The 24,414-nt window shown below is 50.4% G+C and overlaps 7 protein-coding genes across 7 annotated transcripts; 5 read left to right on the top strand and 2 right to left on the bottom strand.

Annotated features, from left to right (window-relative positions):
* Positions 1–3,434: 3,434 nt before the first annotated feature.
* On the top strand, positions 3,435–6,225 carry BJY04DRAFT_177018 (copper fist DNA-binding domain-containing protein). Its single transcript, XM_073709556.1, has 3 exons — positions 3,435–4,194; positions 4,256–4,429; positions 4,485–6,225. The coding sequence occupies exons 1-3, from the start codon at positions 4,119–4,121 to the stop codon at positions 5,798–5,800; spliced, it is 1,566 nt and encodes a 521-aa protein (XP_073576819.1). The 5' UTR covers positions 3,435–4,118; the 3' UTR covers positions 5,801–6,225.
* Positions 6,226–6,954: 729 nt separating this feature from the next.
* Positions 6,955–9,259, bottom strand: BJY04DRAFT_45164 (putative alanine aminotransferase). The gene is made up of 2 exons (XM_073720418.1): positions 7,907–9,259; positions 6,955–7,856 (listed from the first exon to the last, which is right to left on the bottom strand). The coding sequence occupies exons 1-2, from the start codon at positions 9,149–9,151 to the stop codon at positions 7,602–7,604; spliced, it is 1,500 nt and encodes a 499-aa protein (XP_073576820.1). The 5' UTR covers positions 9,152–9,259; the 3' UTR covers positions 6,955–7,601.
* An 806-nt stretch (positions 9,260–10,065) lies between these two features.
* On the bottom strand, positions 10,066–12,507 carry BJY04DRAFT_45162 (proteasome regulatory particle lid subunit RPN7). The gene is made up of 3 exons (XM_073720417.1): positions 11,688–12,507; positions 10,795–11,609; positions 10,066–10,743 (listed from the first exon to the last, which is right to left on the bottom strand). Exons 1-3 carry the CDS (start codon positions 12,138–12,140, stop codon positions 10,551–10,553), a joined length of 1,461 nt encoding a protein of 486 aa, XP_073576821.1. The 5' UTR covers positions 12,141–12,507; the 3' UTR covers positions 10,066–10,550.
* Positions 12,508–12,842: 335 nt separating this feature from the next.
* On the top strand, positions 12,843–14,401 carry BJY04DRAFT_45105 (PEX11 family protein). The gene is made up of 4 exons (XM_073720414.1): positions 12,843–12,906; positions 13,142–13,283; positions 13,410–13,887; positions 13,949–14,401. Exons 2-4 carry the CDS (start codon positions 13,217–13,219, stop codon positions 14,109–14,111), a joined length of 708 nt encoding a protein of 235 aa, XP_073576822.1. The 5' UTR covers positions 12,843–12,906; positions 13,142–13,216; the 3' UTR covers positions 14,112–14,401.
* A 1,202-nt stretch (positions 14,402–15,603) lies between these two features.
* BJY04DRAFT_204607 (putative plasma membrane antiporter) lies at positions 15,604–17,729 on the top strand (the record flags this gene model as incomplete). The annotated part of the gene is made up of 7 exons (XM_073713514.1): positions 15,604–15,658; positions 15,737–15,975; positions 16,021–16,194; positions 16,263–16,675; positions 16,724–17,139; positions 17,185–17,286; positions 17,344–17,729. The coding sequence occupies 7 exons, from the start codon at positions 15,604–15,606 to the stop codon at positions 17,727–17,729; spliced, it is 1,785 nt and encodes a 594-aa protein (XP_073576823.1).
* A 4,095-nt stretch (positions 17,730–21,824) lies between these two features.
* BJY04DRAFT_177064 (uncharacterized protein) lies at positions 21,825–22,495 on the top strand (the record flags this gene model as incomplete). Its single annotated transcript, XM_073709557.1, has 2 exons — positions 21,825–22,046; positions 22,293–22,495. One exon carries the CDS (start codon positions 21,825–21,827, stop codon positions 22,044–22,046), a length of 222 nt encoding a protein of 73 aa, XP_073576824.1. The 3' UTR covers positions 22,293–22,495.
* Positions 22,236–24,170, top strand: BJY04DRAFT_45273 (phosphoenolpyruvate carboxykinase (ATP)). The gene is made up of 2 exons (XM_073720420.1): position 22,236; positions 22,293–24,170. Exon 2 carries the CDS (start codon positions 22,699–22,701, stop codon positions 24,136–24,138), a length of 1,440 nt encoding a protein of 479 aa, XP_073576825.1. The 5' UTR covers position 22,236; positions 22,293–22,698; the 3' UTR covers positions 24,139–24,170.
* The last annotated feature ends 244 nt before the right edge of the window (positions 24,171–24,414 follow it).

Below are 24,414 nucleotides of genomic sequence, written 5' to 3' on the forward strand. Positions count from 1 at the left end.
GTGGACCCATCCCATCTCTTGCCGAGTAAATACACAGTCAATTCTTCAGACATCATTTCTGGGAACTACTGTGTCCTGGTATAGATCTAAACGAATATCGCCCTTATCAACATTTTTTTGCATCTTATATGCAGCTCTCCTTTCTTTCTTCCTGCCTTTTGAGCAGATACATCCGACCCCTTTCTTCTATATAGATCATTTGTTCGTGCTTGTTTGGTTACTTGTTACATATTGCCAGCAGCAAATAACCTGAGACTACCTAGAGTCATGTCTCAGGTGGCCATTGTCCAGTGGCAGCCTCGCGGGCTATTGACCAACCTATCATGAGGTTCTCAGCAGCGCAGGATGGCCGACACTCCTTCTAAGTTCAAAGAGCAAGTTAGTAATTTCACACCGGACACATCATGCATCAGGCAGCCACAGAGCCTTAGGAGAAAAGCAGTGGCTAACTGAACTATGTTACGGGCGAGTTCCTTCAGGCTAGGTACTGGATTACATAGGTGGGATAGTCCGACAATCCCTCCCAAAGTATTTTGCAACATCTGAAGGCTGTCTTGAGTCAAGATTTGTCGGCCCGATACATTGATGACAACAAATCATTTGCAGAAATGTCAAAAAAGAAAAACTATCAAGGCTTCTGCAGACAGGAAAACACGAAAAGCGGACTCCTCTGGGAATAAGATCATTATACTAAGGGCACGACGGACAATCTATAGGCTAGTGGAAGAAGGCCTACGCACGTTGATCGAAGTTAACCTTGTAATTTGATACACGAATCGCTCTGCGGGGACTGGACATGTATGGTTGATATTTAGTGGAAGATATGATCCGCTAACAAAGAGCTCTTTGATGTCTAATGTGCTGTCTCTCCCTTACCTATGCTCCTGGTGATCCTAGCTTTAAACTGAAAGTGGAATGGTTCACGTCTGGGATGCGCTTCAATCAGCCATGGCCTGTACAACCGGTCTCTGGGCAACTTATGGTATGCTTGATAGTCCCGAAGTACTACCAGGGGGTCACAGTTGGCGACAGTGACGGGGTTGGAGTTGTAGAAAGTGTTACAAGGCTTTTCTTTCCCCCATCAAATCCAGCAAGAATTCATGATTTGGAATATTCGCCCTCGATTACTCTGGGTTCGGCTAGCCTAACAGTTCTGTCAGCAACACAGTTCGCCGTTTGAGAAGCTGATGCATGTCGATACATTACTAGCGTCCGATCGGTGGTTGAGGCTCTAGCCCATGATAAATGGCAGAGAGGTAGACTCGGACGGGCCGCGATTCGGCGTTTGACTTCGAACTTCGAAGTGTGACGGTAAGAGTTGGATTTCATCTTTCGGTCCAACGGCATGTGGACGCTACGATGTAAGAATTGTCTGATATTGAAGTATCGCCCTCTGTATTCGAACAGTGGTTTGTACCTCGAGTTCAAGGGGCATTCGATTCGTTGGCCTTGATTGGATAGGACAGCCGAAGACAGATAGCCTGGATTGGAAATCTCAGACACCGCGGAGTATCCGAATGCTATAGTGCGCATGGTATATCTCTAGGCATCAAACCAGGGGATGTTTTTATTTGTTGATGAGTATCCGAAGTCATGGAGCGTAGTCTAGGTGAATGTCTGCTAGACGAAACTCAGTCGGTAATTGTCGGTTGCCGAGCAGTTGCGGTTCGTCTTGGGATTGGTAAAGACGCTGAGACAATTCGTCGCTCCAAGAACAAACAGAGTCCGATCGCGAGCTGAGCAGCAGGACAAGAGCTGGGTGTAGTTCGCATGATTGCGATACCCCGAAGAGACCCGACTTGAGCTCAGGTTGGATTGGTGGAGGAACACACTCCCCCATGACCGACCGGCGAGAGAGTCGATGGAAGCGCTGCAGACGCCCCAAAACAGCACCAGCTGTGACGCCATCCTGCAGGCGCAGTCCGTTATTTTTTCTTCCCACCGACGATCTGGTTTCGGCGAAGATCATAGATTTTAAGACTGACGAATGATCACTGATGTAAAAGGAACCCCCTGGGTCTCACAGTGACACCAAAGGCTCGGTGTGCTTGTTTTGTTGATCTGTGATACAACAAGGTGATCTTCTCTATGGCAGGAAAAAGAAATTCAATGACCCCAACTTCCCAAGCCTTCCAAGACCGTTCGTCTGATCTGCGCGGGATGGTATCATGGAGTTGAACCCCCATCCTTCGCTAGTTAGTAGGTAACTTTGGTATCAGAACATGGCACTACTGTTAAATACAAGTAACTACTACTTAAGTCTTAGAGACATGTTTTATTTCCTTCTACAGGCAAGGGGCAACCTGGATAGCGAGCTGACCAAGTCACTGGAAAGTCGTCGCAATAGGTGCTCTGAGCAAGAACATGACTGGTTGACACCGTAGGACCAGTCTGCATGGAAGATCGAAGGAGGCTTTCTAGAAGGGTGTCCGTCCATCCAGCAGGGATGTGGCGAGTTGCCCATCGTGAAGTATGACCGAGGAGTGTGTGATCGGTAGCCTAATCGGCGGCCTAACATGGCGACGAGCAGTTATCAGCCTCGCTGTCCTCCTCTTTGAAAGTGTCGGAGTGTGCAACCTTGAGCTGTTACTCTTGATGGGAATATGGGTTCGGTGTGATCGAACATCAGCGTTGTGCGGCAGCCGGCCCGATTTGCCCCAGAATCACAGACCCATCCAGCAGTCTCCAACGGTCCGACCCAGAGGAATTTACGGAGACGAGAGGAGGAACTGGTCCATATTGCCACTTGTGAGCCCTGATCTGGGTCGGGAGCCCTAACTCTTAAGGCACAGGAACTGAACCTGAACCTGGACCGTCAACAGGTGGAAATCAAGATTTTCCTTGCCCTCTGCCCAGAGAAGTCCATGCGCCGTCGGTAGTTTTGCCCAGTAGTAATGATGAGTGTGACGGGCGTTGCCCTGCGTGGTGGTGACCGTGATGTACTGTATGGTAATGGGTTTCTTTTCTATAATAAGACCCAGCCTTCAGGAATAGCGCCGATCAAAGTGTAGGTCCAGGAGGCAACCGATCGTCTGCGACAGAGGCAGGTTAGCAAGGGCAAGGATGTTCATGTCCATGAGTTCAGCACTTCAAGGAACTGGATCTCATAATTTCGATGCAGATGAACAGCGATAGCTCCGAGTAGGTACGTAGGTAGTAGTACGTATGAGCAAAGCAGCTGTTGCGAGGGGTGGAGCAACGATGAAATATGGATCAGCGAGGTACGAAGCGGTTCTTACGTGTTTCTGACAGACGATGACACGCCGCACAGCCTGTGCCTGCTACGGGATGTAACCGTCAGATACCGTCAGATACAGAGATTCGGTGACGCACAGGCACCAGCAGCGCCACTCCACTCTGCTTTCGCTTCCCCTCGAATGAGTGCCGACTCCTCTTTCTCATAAGTTCCTGGGCTCTTCTTCCTTCTCTTCCTTTTTCCTCTTGTTTCTTCACAGGGTTCTTCTCTATCCTGCCCCGACATTGATCGTTTTCTCCCTTTATCTTTGGCCGCCACAGCCGGTACGGTGTCCTGTCTCACGGCCGGCGCCAAACGGTCGTAGGTAGGCTCTGGCCCCTTGCCAATTCCTTTTCACTTTCCTTTCGGCTTGCTTCTGGGCGTTTTTTCGCTTCTCTCCCCAGTCCGACTCCGGCTTGTCCCTCGCGTTCCTGGTACCTGGGTCGCCCGCGCCTCCAACGCAATTGATCCTCCCCCACCACTAAAAGAAACTCGAGTACGTCGTTCGGAACACCAGTCGCGATCGGGCCCTTTTACAGGTTAAACGGCGTTTCTGTGATCTGCCTGGTGCTCTGGGATATTCGTTCAAGATACCCCTGCTTTCGTGGAGTTTTACTTTGATTCCTGCTCGGACCGCAACAATACTTATACCCTCAATCCTTGCCTTGAAGGCTCTTTTATTTTTCCTTCCAAGGAGCTCCCCTGCTGGGACTGCTTCTGTCGCACAAAGAAAACGATACAAATAAGATACCACGCAAAGAAAGTCAACTCCGTCCAACAGTGTGACCTCATACCTTTGTTGGATCCTCAGATTCCCTCAAATACTTGCTCTTAGCTCTACCGTCGCGAATCATCGCATGTGCCAACACCAGTAACCGCGGCAATGCTTATTGATGGCGAGAAGTGGGCTTGTGAAGCTTGCGTCCGAGGTCATCGTGTGAGCAGCTGTCACCATAGTGGTAAGCCATTAATTCGCATCTTGACTGCCTTGGGGCTATCGCAACTAACGCCATTTCTTAGATCGCCCCTTGACCCATATCAACAAGAAAGGCCGACCAGTCTCCCAATGCCCTCACTGTCGCGGCCTACGCAAGTCTCGGACAACCCACACCAAGTGCGAGTGTGGTGACAAAAAGAAGAATTGCCACAAAAATGATATAGATCCCCATACTGCTGAGAAGCGGGATCTGAAGCGTGAGCATGATAGAAAAGGCACCCTGATTCATTGTTTCTGATATCCATAATACAGAGGACTCCCATTCAAAATGTGGCTGCAATCACGGGCAGCGCTGTACTTGCGCGCTGAAGAGTGAAACACATCTAGACACAGTGCCAGAGGCTTCTGTGCCATTGCCGGCTGCTCCTCCGCCAGAGCAACCCAGGAAACCCCAGTTGACGTCGACCAAGTCCGAGAGCACGCTCACTATATTCCGCGATGGTCACCACAAGCCAGCTCATAAGCACAATGACATGGCTCACAAATGCGGTTTACCTTACACGATTCCACGATCTCACACAAGTCATGTGGCCTCGGATGCTCGCCGGTCGATGGATCATTTACCTTTGGTGCAGCCGTCTTTCACGGGAGAACAAATTACATCTCAACCTCAAGAGCAGCCGCGCAGTGTGTATGGATTTCACCGTCGTGTCAAATCCGAACATGGGTCTCCAGAAAACGTTCCTGTGGTTCCCTCTGCCGATATTCCAAATTCTGTCCCCCCACTCGACCTCTCGTCGCTATTTACTCAATCTCAACCGATGGAGGACCCCAACGGTAGCGCTATTCCTGCACCAATGCCTATGTCCATGCCAAAAACCACTTTAGAGCCGATTGAAACTACTGGTCTACCTTTCGCCTTGCCATTTTCCACCTTTCCGACGACAAACCTGTCACCTGTGAGCGGCTTGCAATTCCAAGACCCGTACCAGGAGCCTTTTTTCACCTCCCCAGAGAGTGACATGGCGTTTTGTTCTGCCGGTATCAACCCTCTTCCTGTGGACTGGTCAGGTATTCCGCTCTCATCTGCCATGCCTACCACGAGCACGCAACCGCCTTCTTACGCTAGCTTCGACTACGGCTCCATGGGTCCCGGGATACCAGCGCCATCATCATCTGGCGATGTCTCGGAGCTAGAAGAGTTCGCACCGTTACCGCATCTTGGCCACACTGGCAATGACTTACATGACCTTCATAGCGTGAGTGAAGGTTCAGATGTGGAGTATTTCCGGAACAGCTCTGCTTCTTCGTTCATTGGCCTTCCCCAGGTGCAGCTATTGTCCTCAAATAATCTTGAATCAATCACCATTGATGATTACCTCCAATCCGCCAACGAATCGGCCGCCATGTTGGAACAAGGGTTGCAGGTTAGCATAGGCATGGAACCCAAAGCTTTGTCTCAAGGTGTATACGCCATGCCTGACGCACAAGCATTTGACAAGGCCATGGCAAATCCGGATACTACTCTGTCAATGACCACTTCTGCGACCGATTCCCTTTGGGCTACCGCGCTGTTTGATCCTTCCATGGATGAGACCAATCCCTTCGCCGCTTCTTGGGTGCAATAGCAACGCAGGCATAGCCAAAGCTCCAGAAACCTCTTTAGAGTCTGCGGTTGATCTGCGGCACTTTACCACCACCTCCACACCGTCTGTGACAACACTAAGAAGTCTTCACGACCTTGATGAGAGATGATGATAGATGCCTGATTTTTTTTTTCTGCCTCTTGTTCTATTAGCCAAGCCCGAGTGACATCATACTATAAAGATTCAATCTATAAAGCTGATATCTATTTCATTTCTTTGATTTTCTGCTCATGCTCTTTATCCTGTTTTCTGCAGCTGTTGTTCCTGGTTTCCTACTTGGAATTGCTGCATTGTATATAGAGCTACTAGGATGATCTTGTCACTATAGAATTTTCTTTTTCTTCTCTGATTCCTGATTGACTAGAATTGCGATACACATCCACCTGAATGACAACATTGAATACGCGTCCATACATACTACGTAGCGGTGTGAGATCGATTGACGGAGAATATTCCAGCGGTGAGCGAACAGCTGCTCCACGAGTCCATGTACTGTACGTCTGACCAAGACCAGGCAAGAAATCAGGAAATAATAAGCATCCTTATTTACATGAACCCTATATCGAACAAACGAGAATAAGTACAATGCTCTGACCAGAAATACATGTAATATGATCGATCATTAATATATAACTGATCCACCACCCCCTCAAATCTGCAAGGGATGGCCCCCCATCAAAGCCAAGCTTCACCCGACCCAATGCTTATCACGACTTGGCATTCTTTGCATGCCATCCTATTTTTGCGATGTGACCAGTCTGAAGAATGTGACCCTAGTAGTAGGCTAGTGGTTCTGAATTTGTTACCATTATTACCATGGAGGTACTAGTATTATTGGGAGAGTTTGGTTCAGAACAGGCCAAGATTTTGGGGAGGGACGTCCCTCGAAGAGAGGGAGGCAGGCTTACGTGTGTCTGCTACCCTAATCTCCTGACTGTGAGCTTGACGAGTGAACCAGGGAATGATTGGTCTGAGATTTTAGGTTTGTGGTTGCCTGGTAATAAATCACTTTAATCTCTTGCCGGTTATCCGAATGGATGTTACGGTGCATTTCTTAGGTGCAGCTTACAACTTGGTTGATCAGATAGGAGAGACCTAAGATAACGGGGAATGTATAAACCTAGACACAGCTACTGTATATTGGACCTAGCATTACTTATCGCTTCATCGAGTGTACAATTTAGTTGTGAGAGGCGTTTAGTACTGTATGTGATTGAGAACACAAACTGACTAATGCTGGCCACTCAGCTCGACGCTTTTAGCTATTGCTAATAAATTAGCTACATATTTTAGCTGAAGCTCCGTTCCAGATTTGCAGGACCCGAGCTTGACAGTCGATCATGGCGTGCTTGAGCCTTGTGGCAAAACCGCGATCTGAAGAATCGACCGAGCTAGACTGCCGAATTCGCTAGAACCAGCCGAAGTATACGACAGAACAATTGGGAACGCCCGGTGGCCAAAAGCTCACAGGTTTCTCCACCTACTATATTATATATACGGACAACCTTACGGAGAAGTGGAGCTAGTTACTGTATCCGAACCACGATCTACTTCTACAAGAGCAAGAATGTAGTTTGGTTGTCCAGGACCCAAGATGAGATGGCCTGAAATATGGTTATGCAATTTTGGGGGTATATACACGGAGCTGAGATGGTAGTATCCTGACCGTTAATCGACCGGTCGGTACTGCCAGCGCTATGTGGTCTTCATATTGCCGCTCTATATGGTTGATGATCGTGATAACCAAAAATGGTAAGAATCGCAACGCCGTTCTATGACTTTTCTATTTGAATTCAGCAATGAATTCAGAGTGGAACTTGACAATACGTTCCACCCAGTCCGTGCCCGGTGCGAGGAAGGTGGTGCGGAAGTGGAGCGAGCCCTCCTTTTGACCGAAGCCAGAGCCTGGGACAACGCAGACACCGGTGGCGTCGAGCAGGCGAAGGCAGTAGAACTCGTCTGCAGCGCGATTCTCCGCGGCAGCGGCTTCGATTGCCTTTGCAGGGAGGTTGATGGTGGGGAAGAGGTACATAGCACCCTAGATCATAATCAGTCAGCGTACGTATTGATCGGAAAAGAGCGACGTACCTGGGGCTCCTGGCATTCAACACCCTCCATCCGCTGGAAGGCTTCGTACAAGGCAAAGGCGCGCTGGCGAAGGCCATCACGGATGCCATTGTACTCCTTCTGATACAGCTCGTAACTGGGCTCGCCCTCTTTAGGAGGGTTCACCATAAGCTCTACCAGACATTGCCCAATCACGGGTGGACACAGCATGATACTGATGAACTTGTACACCTGAGCAGCAACGAGAGGGTCGAATCCAACCAGCTCGAAGAAACCGCCACGGTGACCACATTCACCCACCATACCCTTGGACACACTATGCAACGAGGCCAGCTCGACATTGTCGTATTTGCCGGGGACCTCTTTCTGCAGCTCCCGAAGCCTCTTCTTGAAAGATGTGAATTCTCCAACGAAGACGTTGGTCTGGTATACCTCGTCTGCAAGGACCACAAGCTTCTCCTCCGCAGCAATGTCGATGACGCTCTTGATATCCTCTGGGCTCAAGGAAGCACCTGTTGGGTTGCCAGGGTTGATAACCACGATGGCGCGGACGTCGGTGCCAGCAGCCTTGGCCTGCTCTAGCGACTTGCGGATAGTGCCAACGTCAGTTCCCCAAGCCTTTTGCTCCTCCAAGTGGTATGGAACGCACTGCGCGTTGAGAAGAGAGAGGGTAGCGGTGTATAAAGGGTATTGAGGGATCGGAACAAGGACACCGGCGTTAGGGCCGTTGCAGATGACGTTGAGGAGGGTGTTCACACCAGACGATGCACCGCCGGTGAGGAAAAGAGATTGAGGGTCGGCAGAATATCCATCACGCTGCTCAATAAACCTGGCAACGCTCTCACGGATCAGCGGGGCACCCTGACTGTGACTGTATGCTCCCACACTCTGGACCTCAGCAAGAAGCTTCTCTGCTCGCTCGATAACATCGCTCTGATAACCGAAAGAATTGCGGAGGGCATCCTTATTGCTCAACAGGGTAGGGTTCTCGAGAAGACTGAGGACTTGGCGGAAGAAGGTGATGGGCTTCTGGTCCAGCTGCTGAGGGTTGCCAATGTTGGCGAAGATGACACTGTCAAAGGGCAACGACTTGTCTCCTTGGGCCAACTTCACACGGTATTCCTCTGCTTTCACGGCGAGCTCACCACGGACGGCATATTTGGCGGCCTTGACATTGGTGTTGATGTTGTCGACAGACAGACAGCGAACAGCTGCAGTTGTTAGGGCTCGTTGTGAAGCACTTGGGACCGTCGTTCGAGTAGTCATGGCGGAACCTGGGTCAATCGAAATGGCGTTAGTCTGGAGGGAAGCTAATGCGGTGGGATTCTCAGGTCTGGCCACGCAGTTGGTCGGGTGGTCCCATTTATAGTCCCAGGAGAAGGTGACTCCAAGTTGCTAAAACAGAGGAGGGTCCTTAAATCACTCATGGAGGACGTCACGAGGTGTGGACTCTGCCCAGACGAAGAGACCAAACAGAGATGGTTCAAGGGAAACAGTAGTTGGAGAAGGCGGAGGGGCATGCTCGGGGGTGCCCGAAACACTTACCCGACAAAAGGTTCGATCTTTCCGCGGCTAACGCTCGAGTAGACTGCGACAACAACATACGAGGCTGAGAAAACCGAGCATGAGTCGGCCGGGAAATGACTGCCCGCCGCAGCGGTGTCCGCATATGGGATGCTATGCCCTGCCAGGTCATGATGGTGACTTTTCCGAGACGCCTGAACGCTGAGGAATTGACAGCCAATGGCGCACTGAGACCTGCTCCGCCGTGGGGGTAAACGCGGGGATACTTGAAGGGCAATTGGCTGATCGAACAGACAATCCTACAACTGCGTGATGTCTCTGCAAAAAGAATAAACAAGCAGCAAATGATGTGAGGGGTGGGTTTTCATCGCGAAAATTAGAGGCGGCTTTGTGAGGGTCTCCCCCGATGATCGGTGCTGACTCATCTATCAGTTCCTGACCCAAGAATGCACCGAGTAAGCCTGTCTATCTATCTACATTCTACCTACAGGATCCATTTCCTGTCTCAATGACTCAAAGCGAATCGCCTCGTGATGCACCAAGAGGGTGATACACAAGGCTTGTAGATCTATGGTGTCCACTAGCCAAGCCAACACCTTGTTTGCGATCTCCAGTCCGGTGTCCTCCTGCAGATTGCACCCCCACGTGAGGCCCGGCTCTTCCCGAACATCGGCCAGCTTTGTACGGAATCTACGGATGTAGTCTGGTCGTTTAGATATGGTTATCACATATTCATTTGGTATCAACTTCTTACTAAATCACAAACTCACAATTCCTTGCCAATTCAATGTGTATCAGGCTTCCAGCGGGCTCTAAGATGAGGCTGTGTTACGTACTGCAGGTGCTACCATGATCGGCCCACCCGCATTCTACCTATCGTCGGGTTCGACCCTCCGAATCTGCAATCTCCAGGGCGGCAGGGCCTCTTGATCAGGAGATCGGAACATCTTAGGTTTTTGTCATTAACATTGTATGATACAGCGGGCTCCACACTCCATTGTTCTATCGAGTGAGATGAATGTATTGAAGAAATAGATATTCAGTTCAGCAAGCCGGTCCCATAGCGCTATTGATCATCCGACACCATGATGCAACCAGGATAACATTCCTCCCCCCATTCACCGAGACCTGATCCGTTCACCTAGCTCCGTTCGCTTCCGCGTAGGCGCACGGCTTGACCGTACTTCTGAAGTTTGGTAATCAGAGCATCTCCATGTTTCACAACATCGGCGTACTGCTTGTTCTTGTCGTCTGGCCGGTTCGTCTCAATGATTCCATTAACACGGTCGATGGTGCATGAAATTCGGTTGCTCGCGATGAACTTGGCAAGATCACTAAAGCGGTCAGTCTCGTCACATATGATATAGCTTATAATTTGTACTTACCGGTCCAAAAAGTCGACGGTGACGCCAAAGTCACCGGCCATGCTGCTCAGGCCCACCACCCGGTAGCTTTGAAGCAGTTGCTGGTAGGCCCGGAGCCTCATCTCACGCACAAACCAAGCTCGATGTTCGTACAGGTACCGGTCTTGAGTCAAGAAGTTGTCCTCGACAGCGGCAAGAGCAACGAAGAATGTCCGGTAATTGCCGTTGTATAAGCTGCCAACAAGGTTTGAAAGAGGTGTGAAGTCTATGGGTGTCTCAGCCTCTGCTGGGACACCAGAGTTGCCACCGAAAGTTGTCAGGTTGACAACTGTGGTAGCGGCGGTCGGGGCTGAGGCATCCCTCATCTCTTCGTCCTGAGCACCAGGTCCTGAGGAGATTTCGCCTGTTAACGCAGCCAAGCGATCTTCGCCGGATCCAAGAATCGCCTTGATCTCTGGTGCATCGACGACCTTGGCTTTGAAGTCGACTCTCTTCAGGGACAGGGAGCCTGCAAGCACGGCGTAGATGACAAGGGCGGAGTAGCTGCACAGCTCGTAGCTAGTGAATGTAGACAGGCTGTCTAGCAGAAGAGGAGCAGCAGTGCTGTAGGACCGGACGGTAAGAAGGTGCAGTCCCTTGTATGCCTTCAGGCGGTTTCTCCTATCCCAGTCACCACCGCTTTCAATTAGTGCTTCTGCTCGCTCGATGTTCTTCTTGACGTATAGAGTATCGCCGAAGAAAAGCCCAAGTCGGATCATGGCAAGTGTGAGGTCGATCTTTGTTCCCAAGAATGACGTCTTCTCCAGGAGGGTTTCATGAGACTCGATCGCTTTGTCCTACGACATCGACAGTGTCAGTAAATAGACCTCAAGCCGGTGCAAGCATTAAGCCTGATCAGTATGCCAGGTACACACCTTGTCCCCCACTCGCGCCCAGAACTCTGCCCGTTTCCCCCGTGCGGCTTGGACTTCGGTCTCCCCAGCAGCCTCCTCCGCCTCATCCTCTTCCTTCTGGAAACCTGCTAGCTCCTTCCGGTTATCCTCGACGAGAGACTGGTACAATGCTTCATCCCAGGGAAAATCCATCTTTTGCGATAACCTCCGCGATGCGAGAGTACTAAGCGGTTTGCCAGCGCTTGATGACCGTGGCTGGGGTACGCCGCCCTCGACTGAGTGGTTTAGGATGCCTTCGACTGGGTGGGCAAGATGTCGATAAAATGGTGCCATTTTCCTCTCCGTAATGGCATCTTGGAGCTTTTTCAGCGAGGACTGCCGCACCGTTTGAGGACATGCGGGATTTGAGAGATTGAAGACATGTTGGGCGAGAGACAGGTCGGGGTATTTGATGTACTGAGGATCAGACCCCATGTTGGCGGCGGGGAAAATGGAACTTGCAGATGCGAAGTCAATCAGCTAGATAGTATAACGAGGCAGGTTAGGACGTAGGAGAATCGTGGCAGCGAGGATGAGATGGTAGGTTGTTGAGAAGTTATTCAGCGCACTCATCAAGCGTCAGTCCGGCAAGGTAGCTGACACAACCAAGCTCAGCTGGCGAAAGGTTCCTCCGGTTCCGAGGCCGCCCTTCCCTGGCACCTGGTGAACCATCAGGTTCTTCCAGGTGTATGTTCGCTTCACCAACCGCTGGTCAATTGCTTGAACTTCATGACAGAAATCATGAAGCTTTTTACGTGGGGTTTTCTGACCCTTTGTCTCCCGCAGTCTCCAGCCTGAAGCCTTAAATTCAACGTGGCCACTAACGCTCAACTCCGTGAGGAGAAACAGGCTGAACAAGATATACATAGCCCTGAAGGTCTACCTAACTTTCCTGATTGCTATAACTCTATGTGAGTTTATTATTGGATAGCAGAATTTCTTCCTTGAGCCTTTTATCATCGTGTTCCTGAGTAACACCATGTTCTTTCGCATCGCCTCGCCCGATGTCGGCGCAGTAGATTGAATGACAGGTCTTCTTAGAGCCCCGGCAGACCCGGGAAACTACCTACACGATCATCACGATGAAGCCATATTTCGTGACATACGAGGCGCATTTTCAGACAAAGCCGTAGTCATGGTACTCCGTCCTGTCTGACTGAGCCTGAGTAAATGGCAGATGCACGGGGAGATTCCCGGAATGGTGAGAAGCCGAGGTTCATGGCCCGACGGCGAACCTCCTCCACAACCAACAGCCGCGCGATCCCCGGCGACTTCATTTACCGATCCATTTCCCTTCTTCCCCTCCCCCGACCTTTCCCCATCTTCTTCACTATTTGTCTGTGGATCTGCCCATCCCATCCAGACCTGACTTTATTCCATAATCTCTCAACGTTGCCAGCTGGTCTGTCATTGATTTCCGCCTCTTTCACGCGCAGTTTGCGACTTTCCCGGAATCCGATTCCGATTAGCCGAGGACTTGGAGACAGGGAGTCTTGTGAAATATAGCAAAAATGGTTGCAGACGCTCTCGTTTACCACCCTGCCTTAGCGCATTACCTGCGCTTTGTGGCTACAACAGGTATGCTATATCCTTGCTCGCACATTTGCCTCACTCTGCTCCAGTCGCGATCATGGTGCCCAGACAAGCGGAGAGAGTGGGTTCGAACGCAGTTTTTACCAGGCCGCTAACCTATTATTATAATAGTTGGTCGTGACAAGCTCCTCCGTACCCTGCAATACTTCTCGCGATTCTACGCTTGGTATCTATACCGTACCAACCAACCGCAAACCGCCATCGCCCCATACAATGCCATCAAAAAGCAGTTTGGAACGACAAGAAAGATTTTGAGGATTGGGAAGTTCGTTGAGCATCTCAAGGCTGCTGCACTTGCATCCGATAACAAAGGCCCCATCGACCCGGTCCTTCGTTACTTGGCTATTGGCCGACAGCTCGGGTATGCTGGCTACTTGTCTCTGGACACAGTCACCGTGATCGATGCTATCGGTGTTCGGAAGCTTGCCAGTGCCAAACGTCTGCAAGACTCGGCTTATCGTTCTTGGGCGTCTGGGCTGGTCTTCAGCGCGCTGGCAGGTTTCTATACCCTCTGGAGGTTAAATGAGAAGGAGAAGACCCTGGATTTGAAGGAGGGTGAAGGAGTAGTAGAGGCGAAGAAGCTCGAGAAGTACGTACCTGCGAACCGCAAAGCTTGGATGATAAATAAGGCTAACAAGAGCTCGACTCAGGGAACGTGCCGCTGCGCGAATTCAACTTATCTCCGACCTCTGCGATTTGACCGTCCCCGTATCCGCTCTAGGTATCGCGTCTCTCGATGACGGGCTTGTCGGTATTGCAGGTACCGTCAGCAGTCTGATCGGCGTCTGGAGCCAGTGGCGCAAGACTGCATAATGGACTGGCCCTTGGATTGAACGCTTGTGGCCACTAAGAAAGCCATACCCATAGTTTAATACGAAATGTATCTGAAGCGTCCTTCAGCTCAAGGTTAGGTAACCAGCACAACTGCCTTGAGGCCATCTTCATTTTGGGCATGTTGAGGATCAATTCCTTTCGCGCCAGTGTGTATGGGATCTGCACTGAACTTGTACGCCAGAAGCATCTGCAGGGATTGTTGATTGGATTTATACTTGGGTCAGGATCTCGTCTCAAATACCAGCTGGTTCAACCTCTTATAAGCATATTTATGTATTCTAGATTCGTTTGCTTCTTCTGTCTTCTCCGAACAAAGCAGCACCTCCGCCAACGGGTGCTTCAGGGCCAGCTTGCAATCCTCAGGATTTCTCTGTGAATTCGTCTCCATCACCAACTGTTATATGTATCTCGAGAAGATCTCCAGTGACGTACGCAGCGTTTAGTGCCTGAGGCAATTTGCGTAGATCATGACCCACAACAATCTTTCTCAGCAGTGCCCACACCAGCTCTAGGAGCTCACTCTCATCTACGGCACTTTCCCGTCGTCAGCAACGATACATGCTGGCGATCGCCCGAGAGCGGGGAACAGCAATCTCAGTTCGCAATTACAGCTCTTCGCAGTTCTCTTTTGACTATCTTTCTCTTGTGGCACCGGGTAGAAGACGACAGCGACACCTCCCCCTGATACGGAGTGAGTACGTAGCTATGGGCGCTAGTGAGAAAAGCAATTCTGATCGACTCCGGGATATACTTATACCCACCGGGGGCAGCTTCAGATTCTATTAGCCATTATCTTGACACCTAATAGGATAGTGTGGTCGATGATAGGCGCCACATTCCATCTCAATTGCAAATAGCCTGCTTTATCCTGGCGTGCCCCGTTCTCGAACAACATCCGCAACTTTGAGATCAACAGAAATGCCTACGAAACGGACACTCTCAAACTCTCTAGTGACACCCAATCCTACTATCTGCCAACCAAATTTTGACTGAATATTTTGTCTTTCAGGATCATCGAGGGGCTTCATGATGCGATCTCTCGCCGAATTTCCAGAAGCCAAACCTGCCCAATCCTTTCAAAGCGTGCGCTATGAGCTTGTGCCTGGCCATGCAAGGGCGAGTTCAGCGACCCACTAACCAGTGACACATTCGATGGCTGTTGTGTGCAAAAGATAAGGGTCAGGGGGTCAAATAAGACAATGTAGGGTGCGCTGATGATGCGTCCCCCCTTTCGTCACTCAGATCAGTGGCATTCCAGGCCCATGGCAATGGGCGGGATTTGCCTATGTCATGGCATCTTCTTCCTCGCCGTCGATGGATTGTCTTCCATCTACGCCCTTATGAATTCCGCTTCAGATACAGTCTCTCGTTTTCCAAGGGACGAGTGAACTTCCAGAAACATTGTACAACCACCACGGGTCAAGCTCAATCTGTGGTAGGCTGTCTTCGGAACATCAGTCTGGCCAACAGCATGCTACACCCAATACTGGAGGTCAACGATCTGAACGTTATCCTACTTGTCTCAAGTGAGTAACATGCATTCTTGCCCATTATTCTTCGTGCGTTCCAGCCAAGGCCAAGCTAACAGTGTCCTTCGGGTCTAGGCTTCTACGCCCTACTCGTTGGCTTCGTATCCTTGAAGATAAAACAAAAATGGTATCTCGGAGAAGCTTATATGGAAGGACCCCGCCCCTTTCGCTTGAATTCATGCTCATACAACATCCCTATATCAGTACCTGCTTTCGTCGTCGGTGTCGTCCTCGGTCCTTCGGCCGCTAACCTCGTGAGGATACCTCATCCCGGAGGTAAAGAAAGCGAGAACTCAACTAGCGAGATTACCTATGTATGCTCTTCAGGAGATGTCAAGCGTCAGAGACTGATGGCGTAGGCATTGACGCGGCTTGTGATCGGAATCCAGTTGGTCAAAGTGGGATATGAGCTGCCGAAGAAATATTTAAAGCGCCGGCTCAAAGAAATGACTATCTGTTTACTACCATTGATGGCTGTTGGATGGATTGCAACATCAGTGTGTATCATATTGATGGTACCACATATCTCTTTTGTAAGTACCTCTCCTTTGTACTGTATCGGCCCTGCGTTTTTTTGCTAATGTTGACGCCATTGCGGTAGCTCGCAGCCCTCATAATAGGCTCTTGTGTGACCTGTACCGATCCCATCTTATCACAGGCCATTGCCAAAGGCCCCTTTGCCGATAACTATGTTCGCCGACATCTGCGCGAATTTATTTCCTCTGAAGCAGGCGGGAATGACGGCTTCGGCTTCCCCTTCCTTTTGCTTGGTGTATCACTCCTTCGGTATGCCGAGACTCCGACAAATACTATTGTACTAGAAGAGTTCGACCTTGCCAGAGGTGGTCCAGATCTCCTTGGTTCAATGGATGTTGGACGTTTTGGAGGCGGCGTGGGCAAAGCGCTGAAGCACTGGTTTGTTGAGGGTTTCCTTTATATGGTTGTCCTAGGCACTGCTTATGGGGTTGTTGTGGGCTTCGTTTGTCGGAAAGTTCTCATTGTCACATCTCGAAAGTCAGTGCTGAACTCTCTGCCGTTTGACTCAATGCTAACCGTCGGTAGACAATGGATTGATCCAGGCTGCTTTACTCTCGTCCCGGCAGTGTTGGGTATGTTCATAGTAGGCTCCTGCGGGTGTTTCGGCTCCGATGAGACTCTAGCTTGCTTTATAGCAGGTAGTATCCTGAACTGGGACGGGCTCTTCCATGCGGAGCTCCAACTAAGACATGACTCGTTCAACTCGTCGCTTGAGATTCTGCTCAATTATGTAACCTTTGGGTACCTTGGTGCAGTCATGCCCTGGGAGGAGTTCCAGATGCCCGAGAGCACCGGCATTACCGCTCCTCAACTTTTGGGACTGGGCGTGCTGATTTTGATCTTTCGGCGTATTCCAGCCATTATGGTTGGATATCGCTTCATGCCCGAGGTCTGCAGCAATTGGAAAGAAGCACTATTCATGGGCCATTTTGGGCCAATTGGTAGGCACTACTCATCAGTTTTCTAGCCTTTGCTAATAACCAAAGGCGTTGGGGCGATCGCATATGTCGAGTACGCTCGACGACTCTTTCCTGACCGCGGGCAGAGCGATAATGAGATCAATAGTTTAACAGCTGCTATGAGGCCAGGTAGCCACCAAATCACCCTTCCGCTTCTACTCGTCGTCTTACTAACAGTGGGTATAGTTGTATACTGGCTAGTGTTGTTCTCTGTTATCGTTCACGGCTTGTCCGTCCCCATTTTATACCTACTCTATCAGGTATTGAAGGTACCTAAAGTCTGTGATCATCCTGTAGAGGTGATTCTGCTGTCCGAAAACGAACCTTTACCAAACAACAGCACAGTTGACCGGCAGCGACACTCGGTGATGATCAACAATCGCTTCTCAGAACCGAATGGTTTTCACGCGAGTGCGCAGGAGGAAAAAGACGAAGATGAGTCACGATCATCTAGTGACAGGATGCGGCCACAGAACGAGCGAAGTTCTGCTTCCTACAGCCTGGACACGTCACTATCAAATCAATCGACTCAGCGACTAAGTCGCGAAGCGGATACAAGAGATATAGTGTGAAGGGCATCTACGCAAAATACTGGTAAAAGTACGGCATCATTCGTTTCTCATCAGCTCGTCCGTATTCTCGCTACAGGGAATCATTCTCGGTCCTCATATCCAAATTCCATATACCACCACATATTCAGCCATACGGGACCCAAAGTATGTTTGACTTAGACTGGGCAAGTCTACGTACGATAGTCAGTCGATGACTCTCTATACCGAGTAAAACAATACATACGCTTCCGCAAGAGCCGCAGCTCTTGTTGTCACCATCGATGGTGGCACCGCACTTGGGGCAAGCGTTGTGGCCGGCCATTTTGCTCGTGTTTATGCTCGTTTGCAATACTCGGTATAGAAATGGAAGGTGCTCTATGTCCTCGCAGGCAGGTTAGCTTGGTCAACACCACAGAACATCGATCGAAACGTACCTCGGTCTGTGAAGTCAGACGAATCTGGCAGGGTCAAGAAGGATGCAGAGATGAAAAAGCGAAGAGACGATAAGCGCTGTGTTATTTCTTCATTCTACCCCGCCGCTGTTGAAGCCCCGCTTTCGTTGGTGAGGGGTGATTGGCTGTCTAGGGTGGGATCCCTGGTGTTAGAGTCACACGGATCGTGGGATTTAGGTGTGAAGCTATTGGACAGGCGGTTTTCCTTGAGCGTGTCATACTGCGATAAGCCTGGAGGCATCCATATTCAACACCACCTGGACGTTGGGGGGCGATTATTCTGGAACACATCGAAGGAAAGATCGTGAAACCCACCGGTCTGTATACCTTGACAACTGAGCCCAGATATATGGTTCCAACTTCCCAGCGACTATCAAAGCCACCCCGCACCTTATCAGATCAGATGTATTTAGCCTGTGAGATTGCCCGAGTCATGCATCAGCTCCTCCCTTCAGTCTTGGTGATGCGGAAAATTGAAGCACGGCGGTGCGCAAGCTCTAGAGATGGCAGGGCCATGTCCTTACCAGACACTCAGCCTGCTATTCAAAGTAGCGAACATGACAGACTGCAAGCGCTGTTGTGCCTTTGTTTCTGTTGATGGTCTAGTACTGCATAAGTTGGCCAACATCATTCATCTTATTTCTATCACACATGACAGAGCGATAGGAATAGTGAAACAACAATAGGATTGTTGGAAGTCAGAAATGTTTATCCAGTGTCTGAATAGGATCTCACAATGAAGATAACTTTATCAGTAGAGGTAGACAGGCGTCGGTCTAATAGACCGCCAAAAATATATAGCTACTACCAGATGGCATATACAGTCTAGGTTTACAGCAAAGCACAATGCTCATGGGAATATATATCACCGCCCAAGCCTATACTCATCGTATACATGCGGTACTCACCTACCCTCGGGTACTTAGATCTAGCCCACCATCTAATCGAAGAAGAAAACCAATTTGGATAATCATTCATCACCTTCGGTAGAACAAGGGCCGGGTTCGGGGAGATTCGCCATCTCGATACCGAAGTACGACAGGGTATAGTCTTAGCCTGGTGCCTACGGGAACACCAATCTCAGGTAGAGTGCTGGAGTTTCAAGTACTTTGTTTCTGTGGCGATGCGCGCTAGGAGAGGTTGATATGAAGCTCAATACTATTGGATTGTGCCTGTTGTTATCTATCAGTATGTATGCTGGGCAAGGTTGGGTTGCGGCGCGACGTCGGGCGCCTGAGCTGCTTTGAATCACAAAGAAAGAGGTACCTAGAAAGAGATGTGATGGGCAAATCGGAAGCAGCGATATGTGTTCAGGTCCAGAATTTCGAGTCATGATACTACTACAGTCAGGTGTCACCGCATTGCATCGCATCGCAGGGGTGAGGTGGTGAGTGCGTCTTGCAGCGAACCTGTCCTTTCTGGAGGATAAGTTACGCACGCTGTTGATTCTTGAAAAAGATCGCGAAGAGCACTCCGTAAGGTAGACGTAATCAAGAGTCATAGATTAGCAAGGCATCTTCTCTTTGTCAAGTAAATTGAGGAGATATGCTCCGCTCATATTTGGAGCTCCGCTTCAGAATGAAGTTCTTCTGTGTGCGGATATTGTGTAGAAAACACCCGTCAAGCGAAAACTTGCCGAAAAACCCAGGAAAAGCAACCGGAAAGGAAATTGCACGTCGGTAGTTACTCACTTTCATGGCCTGAATAATTTGCTTCGTTTTGAGGCATTTACTTGGATTTCCTGTCTGCTGCTGCGGCAGCTCTCAAAAATGCATAGAGTCCTAGTGTGTAGATTCAGGGCTGGTTCCTAAATCTTCCGGATTTGGAACCCCTGCATACCCACCGGCAGGCTGAGACCAGGGCCTAGTCTCATCTGCACAGCCCAGGGTTTAATATAGTTTTGCACATGAATTCGGCCTCTTCCTATCCTGCCCGATTTGTGGAGCTGGTCTCGTCCACTCCTTGGGCACTTGTTTGGAGGTTTAGAGTTGCTGTGCTTGGTGGCTATTTCAAATGTGTGATTGTGATTGTGTCTGAGATGCCACAGCCGAAAACCAAAGGTATGTGTATCTCTGAAAGCTGTCTGTGAAGGATAAAGCCGATTGCAGAAAAAGGTGAAGCCTCACTGCCTCAGGTACCGATGGAATATAAGCCTAGGTCCGGGGAAAGGCCCGCTGGTCCAGGCGCGACGGATGCGGGGTATACCCAGCCTCGAGGTCCAGGGATAGTCAATGGACAGGGATAGACACGACACCCTCTAGGGCAGGCAGGCCTTTCCGGTGTGACCTCCTGTTGAGTGTGCTGGTCAAGGCTGAAGCTCTGTTGTTCTCTTTTAATAGGCTCTGCTGGTATGCAGGAGAAGAAGGAAATGAGTGGCTTGTAGCCGCTGGATATTCTAGACCACGTGAAGCCACAGATCGGTCAGAGGGCTGAAGCTAGCAGATGTTTTCATGGCGCCTGACCAAGAGAAATCCACAGACACTGGAGCTTTTGAGAGCTGGAACAGTCTTTATTATCAAAACTCTCAGGAGTCGCATCATGTGTTCACTTTGAGGAAGAAAGGGGGTTCGGTCACGGGGAAGAGATGGAGGATCCTCTACTCCGGATGGATACTTGATTGACTCCCCGCGGTCTGGTCTTTCTACTTCGCCACATCGAGGCCGAGCATTGAGGCAGTTTCCGAAGGCAGCTTGGGAGTTGTAGCACACGGCAATGACTTCTGCCCATGAATGCGCGTTCAGTGGCGTTGGATTGGCAATCCGCCAAAGATTGCAGTCTGATTGGTTGCTATGCGGCTGGCCTCGGGACTACTGTTAGTCATCGGTACAGTGGGGGCTGGCGAGAACCCGAGCCTTGAACCCGGTCTTTCGTCATTCGGATGAGGGTTTTCGTGTCTTGCATTGCCATGAGGCATTTATTGGAGCATGATGTATCCTTTGCATGAACAAGAATGAGCTGAAAAGCTGCGTGTTGAGAGATAAACGGCAGAGAGAGGTGTCTTGTGAGGTGTAGATAGATGAACCGTTAGGAAATGCCGGGTTAGACTCGATTTTTTGCTGCTAGCCGAAAACCTCATCCCCCGCAAATTCGGGTCTTAGCCTGGAGCCCACATGGATCTTGGTTCGTGGATGTGCGTTCAATACAACGTCATTTGAATTGAAAGTTCCCTTGGCCCGCTACCTACTGAGGAGATTGGAACTTGAAAGCTCATGATGGGTGAACCAGTAGAGTCGAAGAGGGAGAAAGCATTGTGTCATGGAATGGTCGTTTTCAGCAGAGTCGGTGGTCCTGCCGTACGCATAAATTATTTATTGAGTACTCCGTACCTCACTTCATCTGGCACCTGCATCCTGCATCATCTTCAGCTGAGGCATTTAGTGTCTTTCCCCGACACGCGCTATCTTTTCCTTGATAACAAACTGTTCCGAGTTTTTGATTTCCTCGTTTCTTGTTGGTTCAACGAGTCGTACTTCCGAATCGACTTCGTGCCCACATCTGGGGTTCGGGAGGTTTCGGACTATCGTGAGAGCCATTTTTGGCGCAACTTGGATCGCAGACTTGCTCACTCGCCTCAACTCGGCCTCAGCCCCCGACATCTCCCGTCAAACTGTGGAGAAGCATCATCGGAGAAGGGGACTGAAACGCCTTTGCTGCCTCGACCGTTATGATCATGGCTCCTGGTGCAAATGTACATATACCCCCTGGTGGCCCGCCGTCTCCAGGTCCTCTCTATTCAGATTTCTTTCAACAACAGATTGCAAAGCAACGAAACAACAACTATCACTCTACCTCTCTAAGAACAATGGTTGCTTCATCTGTTAATCGTACTGCCCTGCACCCTGGTGGTGTCCAGTATGTCTCTCCTTGTTCCTGTTCCTGTGCCTGATACACCTCGCTGCCTCGACATGGTCGTCCTTGGCCTCTACTATGTGTCGCACAGCACCACGTCGGGGCATACTGCCCATGCTATGTTAGACCTCTGCTGACGATGTTCTTCTAGGCCGGGCAAGGGTCACACTGAGCTCGAAGAAGAGCTTCACGAACACGCTCACATTGACTATGACCGCGTTGCTATAGTATGTCATGAACACAAAGCCCCCTGGCCTCTTGCACCAACACTAACCCCTCTCAGATTGCCAACCCCTCTGTCGCTGCTCTCTATGAAGATGCTCTTGTCTACGAAACCGGCACAGCTATCACATCAAGCGGTGCCCTCACAGCCTACTCTGGCGCCAAAACTGGTCGCTCTCCGTTAGATAAGCGTGTTGTCAAGGAGGAATCATCAGAAAATGAAGTCTGGTGGGGACCCGTTAACAAGCCCATGACTCCTGATGTAAGTCAAGCTTTATCTTCGATCACCCTATCCCTTACCTGGTCATCCCTTGCCTGAGCTTGCGTGGATCGGGGATACAAGCTTTTTCCTCCCTAATACATCCGCAAGGGTGGGGCTAGCATGTTAATGCCTTATACTTTGTCGCTATCTTTCGCGACATCCTTTACACCCATTTAACTTTTCATGTTTTCTTCTTCTTACTGTCATGGGTCGTCTGTGGACCCGATTTGCATGGACCTTGCAGGGCGTTGCAGGTGACGTCATTATACATAGAGCTAGTACTGACATAGATCTGCAGGTCTGGCGTATCAACCGTGAGCGTGCTGTCGACTACCTCAACACCCGCAACCGCATCTACGTTATCGATGGTTTCGCCGGCTGGGATGAGCGCTACCGTATCAGCGTCCGTGTTGTCTGCGCCCGTGCCTACCATGCTCTGTTCATGCGCAACATGCTTATCCGCCCCTCTCCCGAAGAACTACAACACTTCCACCCCGACTACGTGATCTACAACGCCGGTTCTTTCCCTGCTAACCGCTTCACTGAGGGTATGACCTCCGCCACCTCCGTCGCCATCAACTTCGCCGAGAAGGAGATGGTCATCCTTGGTACTGAGTACGCTGGTGAGATGAAGAAGGGTGTCTTCACAGTCCTCTTCTACGAGATGCCCGTCAAGCACAACGTCTTGACCCTGCACTCTTCCGCCAACGAGGGCCAGAACGGCGACGTTACTGTCTTCTTCGGTCTGTCTGGAACCGGCAAGACCACACTCTCCGCGGACCCCAAGCGTGCCCTCATCGGTGATGACGAGCACTGCTGGACCGACCGTGGTGTCTTCAACATCGAGGGTGGCTGCTACGCCAAGTGCATTGGCCTCTCCGCCGAGAAGGAGCCCGATATTTTCAACGCCATCCGCTTTGGCTCCGTCCTCGAGAACGTCGTCTTCGACCCCATCAGCCGTGTTGTCGATTACGACGACTCCACTCTCACTGAGAACACCCGCTGCGCCTACCCCATCGAGTACATCGAGAACGCCAAGATTCCCTGCCTGTCCGACAACCACCCCACCAACATCATCCTCCTCACATGCGATGCCCGCGGTGTCCTTCCTCCTATCTCCAAGCTCACTACCGAGCAGACCATGTTCCACTTCATCTCTGGTTACACCTCCAAGATGGCCGGTACTGAGGATGGTGTGACAGAGCCCCAAGCCACCTTCTCCTCTTGCTTCGCCCAGCCCTTCCTTGCCCTGCACCCCATGCGCTACGCTACCATGCTCGCGGAGAAGATCTCCCAGCACAAGGCTAACGCCTGGTTGCTCAACACCGGTTGGGTTGGCGCTGGCGCCACCACCGGCGGAAAGCGTTGCCCTCTGAAGTACACCCGTGCCATCCTCGATGCCATCCATAGCGGCGAGCTCGCCCAGGCTGAGTACGAGACATACGATGTCTTCAACCTCCACGTCCCCAAGAGCTGCCCTGGTGTGCCCGATGAGCTCCTCAACCCCAAGAAGAGCTGGACCGCTTCCACCGGTTTCACCGAGGAGGTCACCAAGCTCGCCAAGCTCTTCAACGAGAACTTCCAGAAGTACGCTGACCAAGCTACCAAGGAAGTGCTCGCGGCTGGTCCCGTCGTGCAAGAGTAGATGTTCCAAAAATTGTCTCTTTTCGTTGTCTTTTCTTCAGTTCGCTTATGATGCCCCTTTTTCCTATTCCATTTTCCTTTTCCTTGCCGTCTCATCTATTGCATGGCGTGCCGCGTTTGATATATTTGGGTCTGTGCTTGCTCCCTTGAGAGCCGGGAATGATACACTTGGCAATGCCTTTTGGCTTTTGTGATGAATAGTTCTGGCCATGGTCAGTAGATTTAGAATCCACATGGCTCTTGAAACTTGTTTTTCTTTTATAATTGTCGTAGGCCA

Source organism: Aspergillus karnatakaensis, assembly GCF_047715665.1.
Source record: "Aspergillus karnatakaensis strain CBS 102800 unplaced genomic scaffold BJY04scaffold_2, whole genome shotgun sequence".
NCBI classification, from domain to species: Eukaryota; Fungi; Ascomycota; class Eurotiomycetes; order Eurotiales; family Aspergillaceae; genus Aspergillus; species Aspergillus karnatakaensis.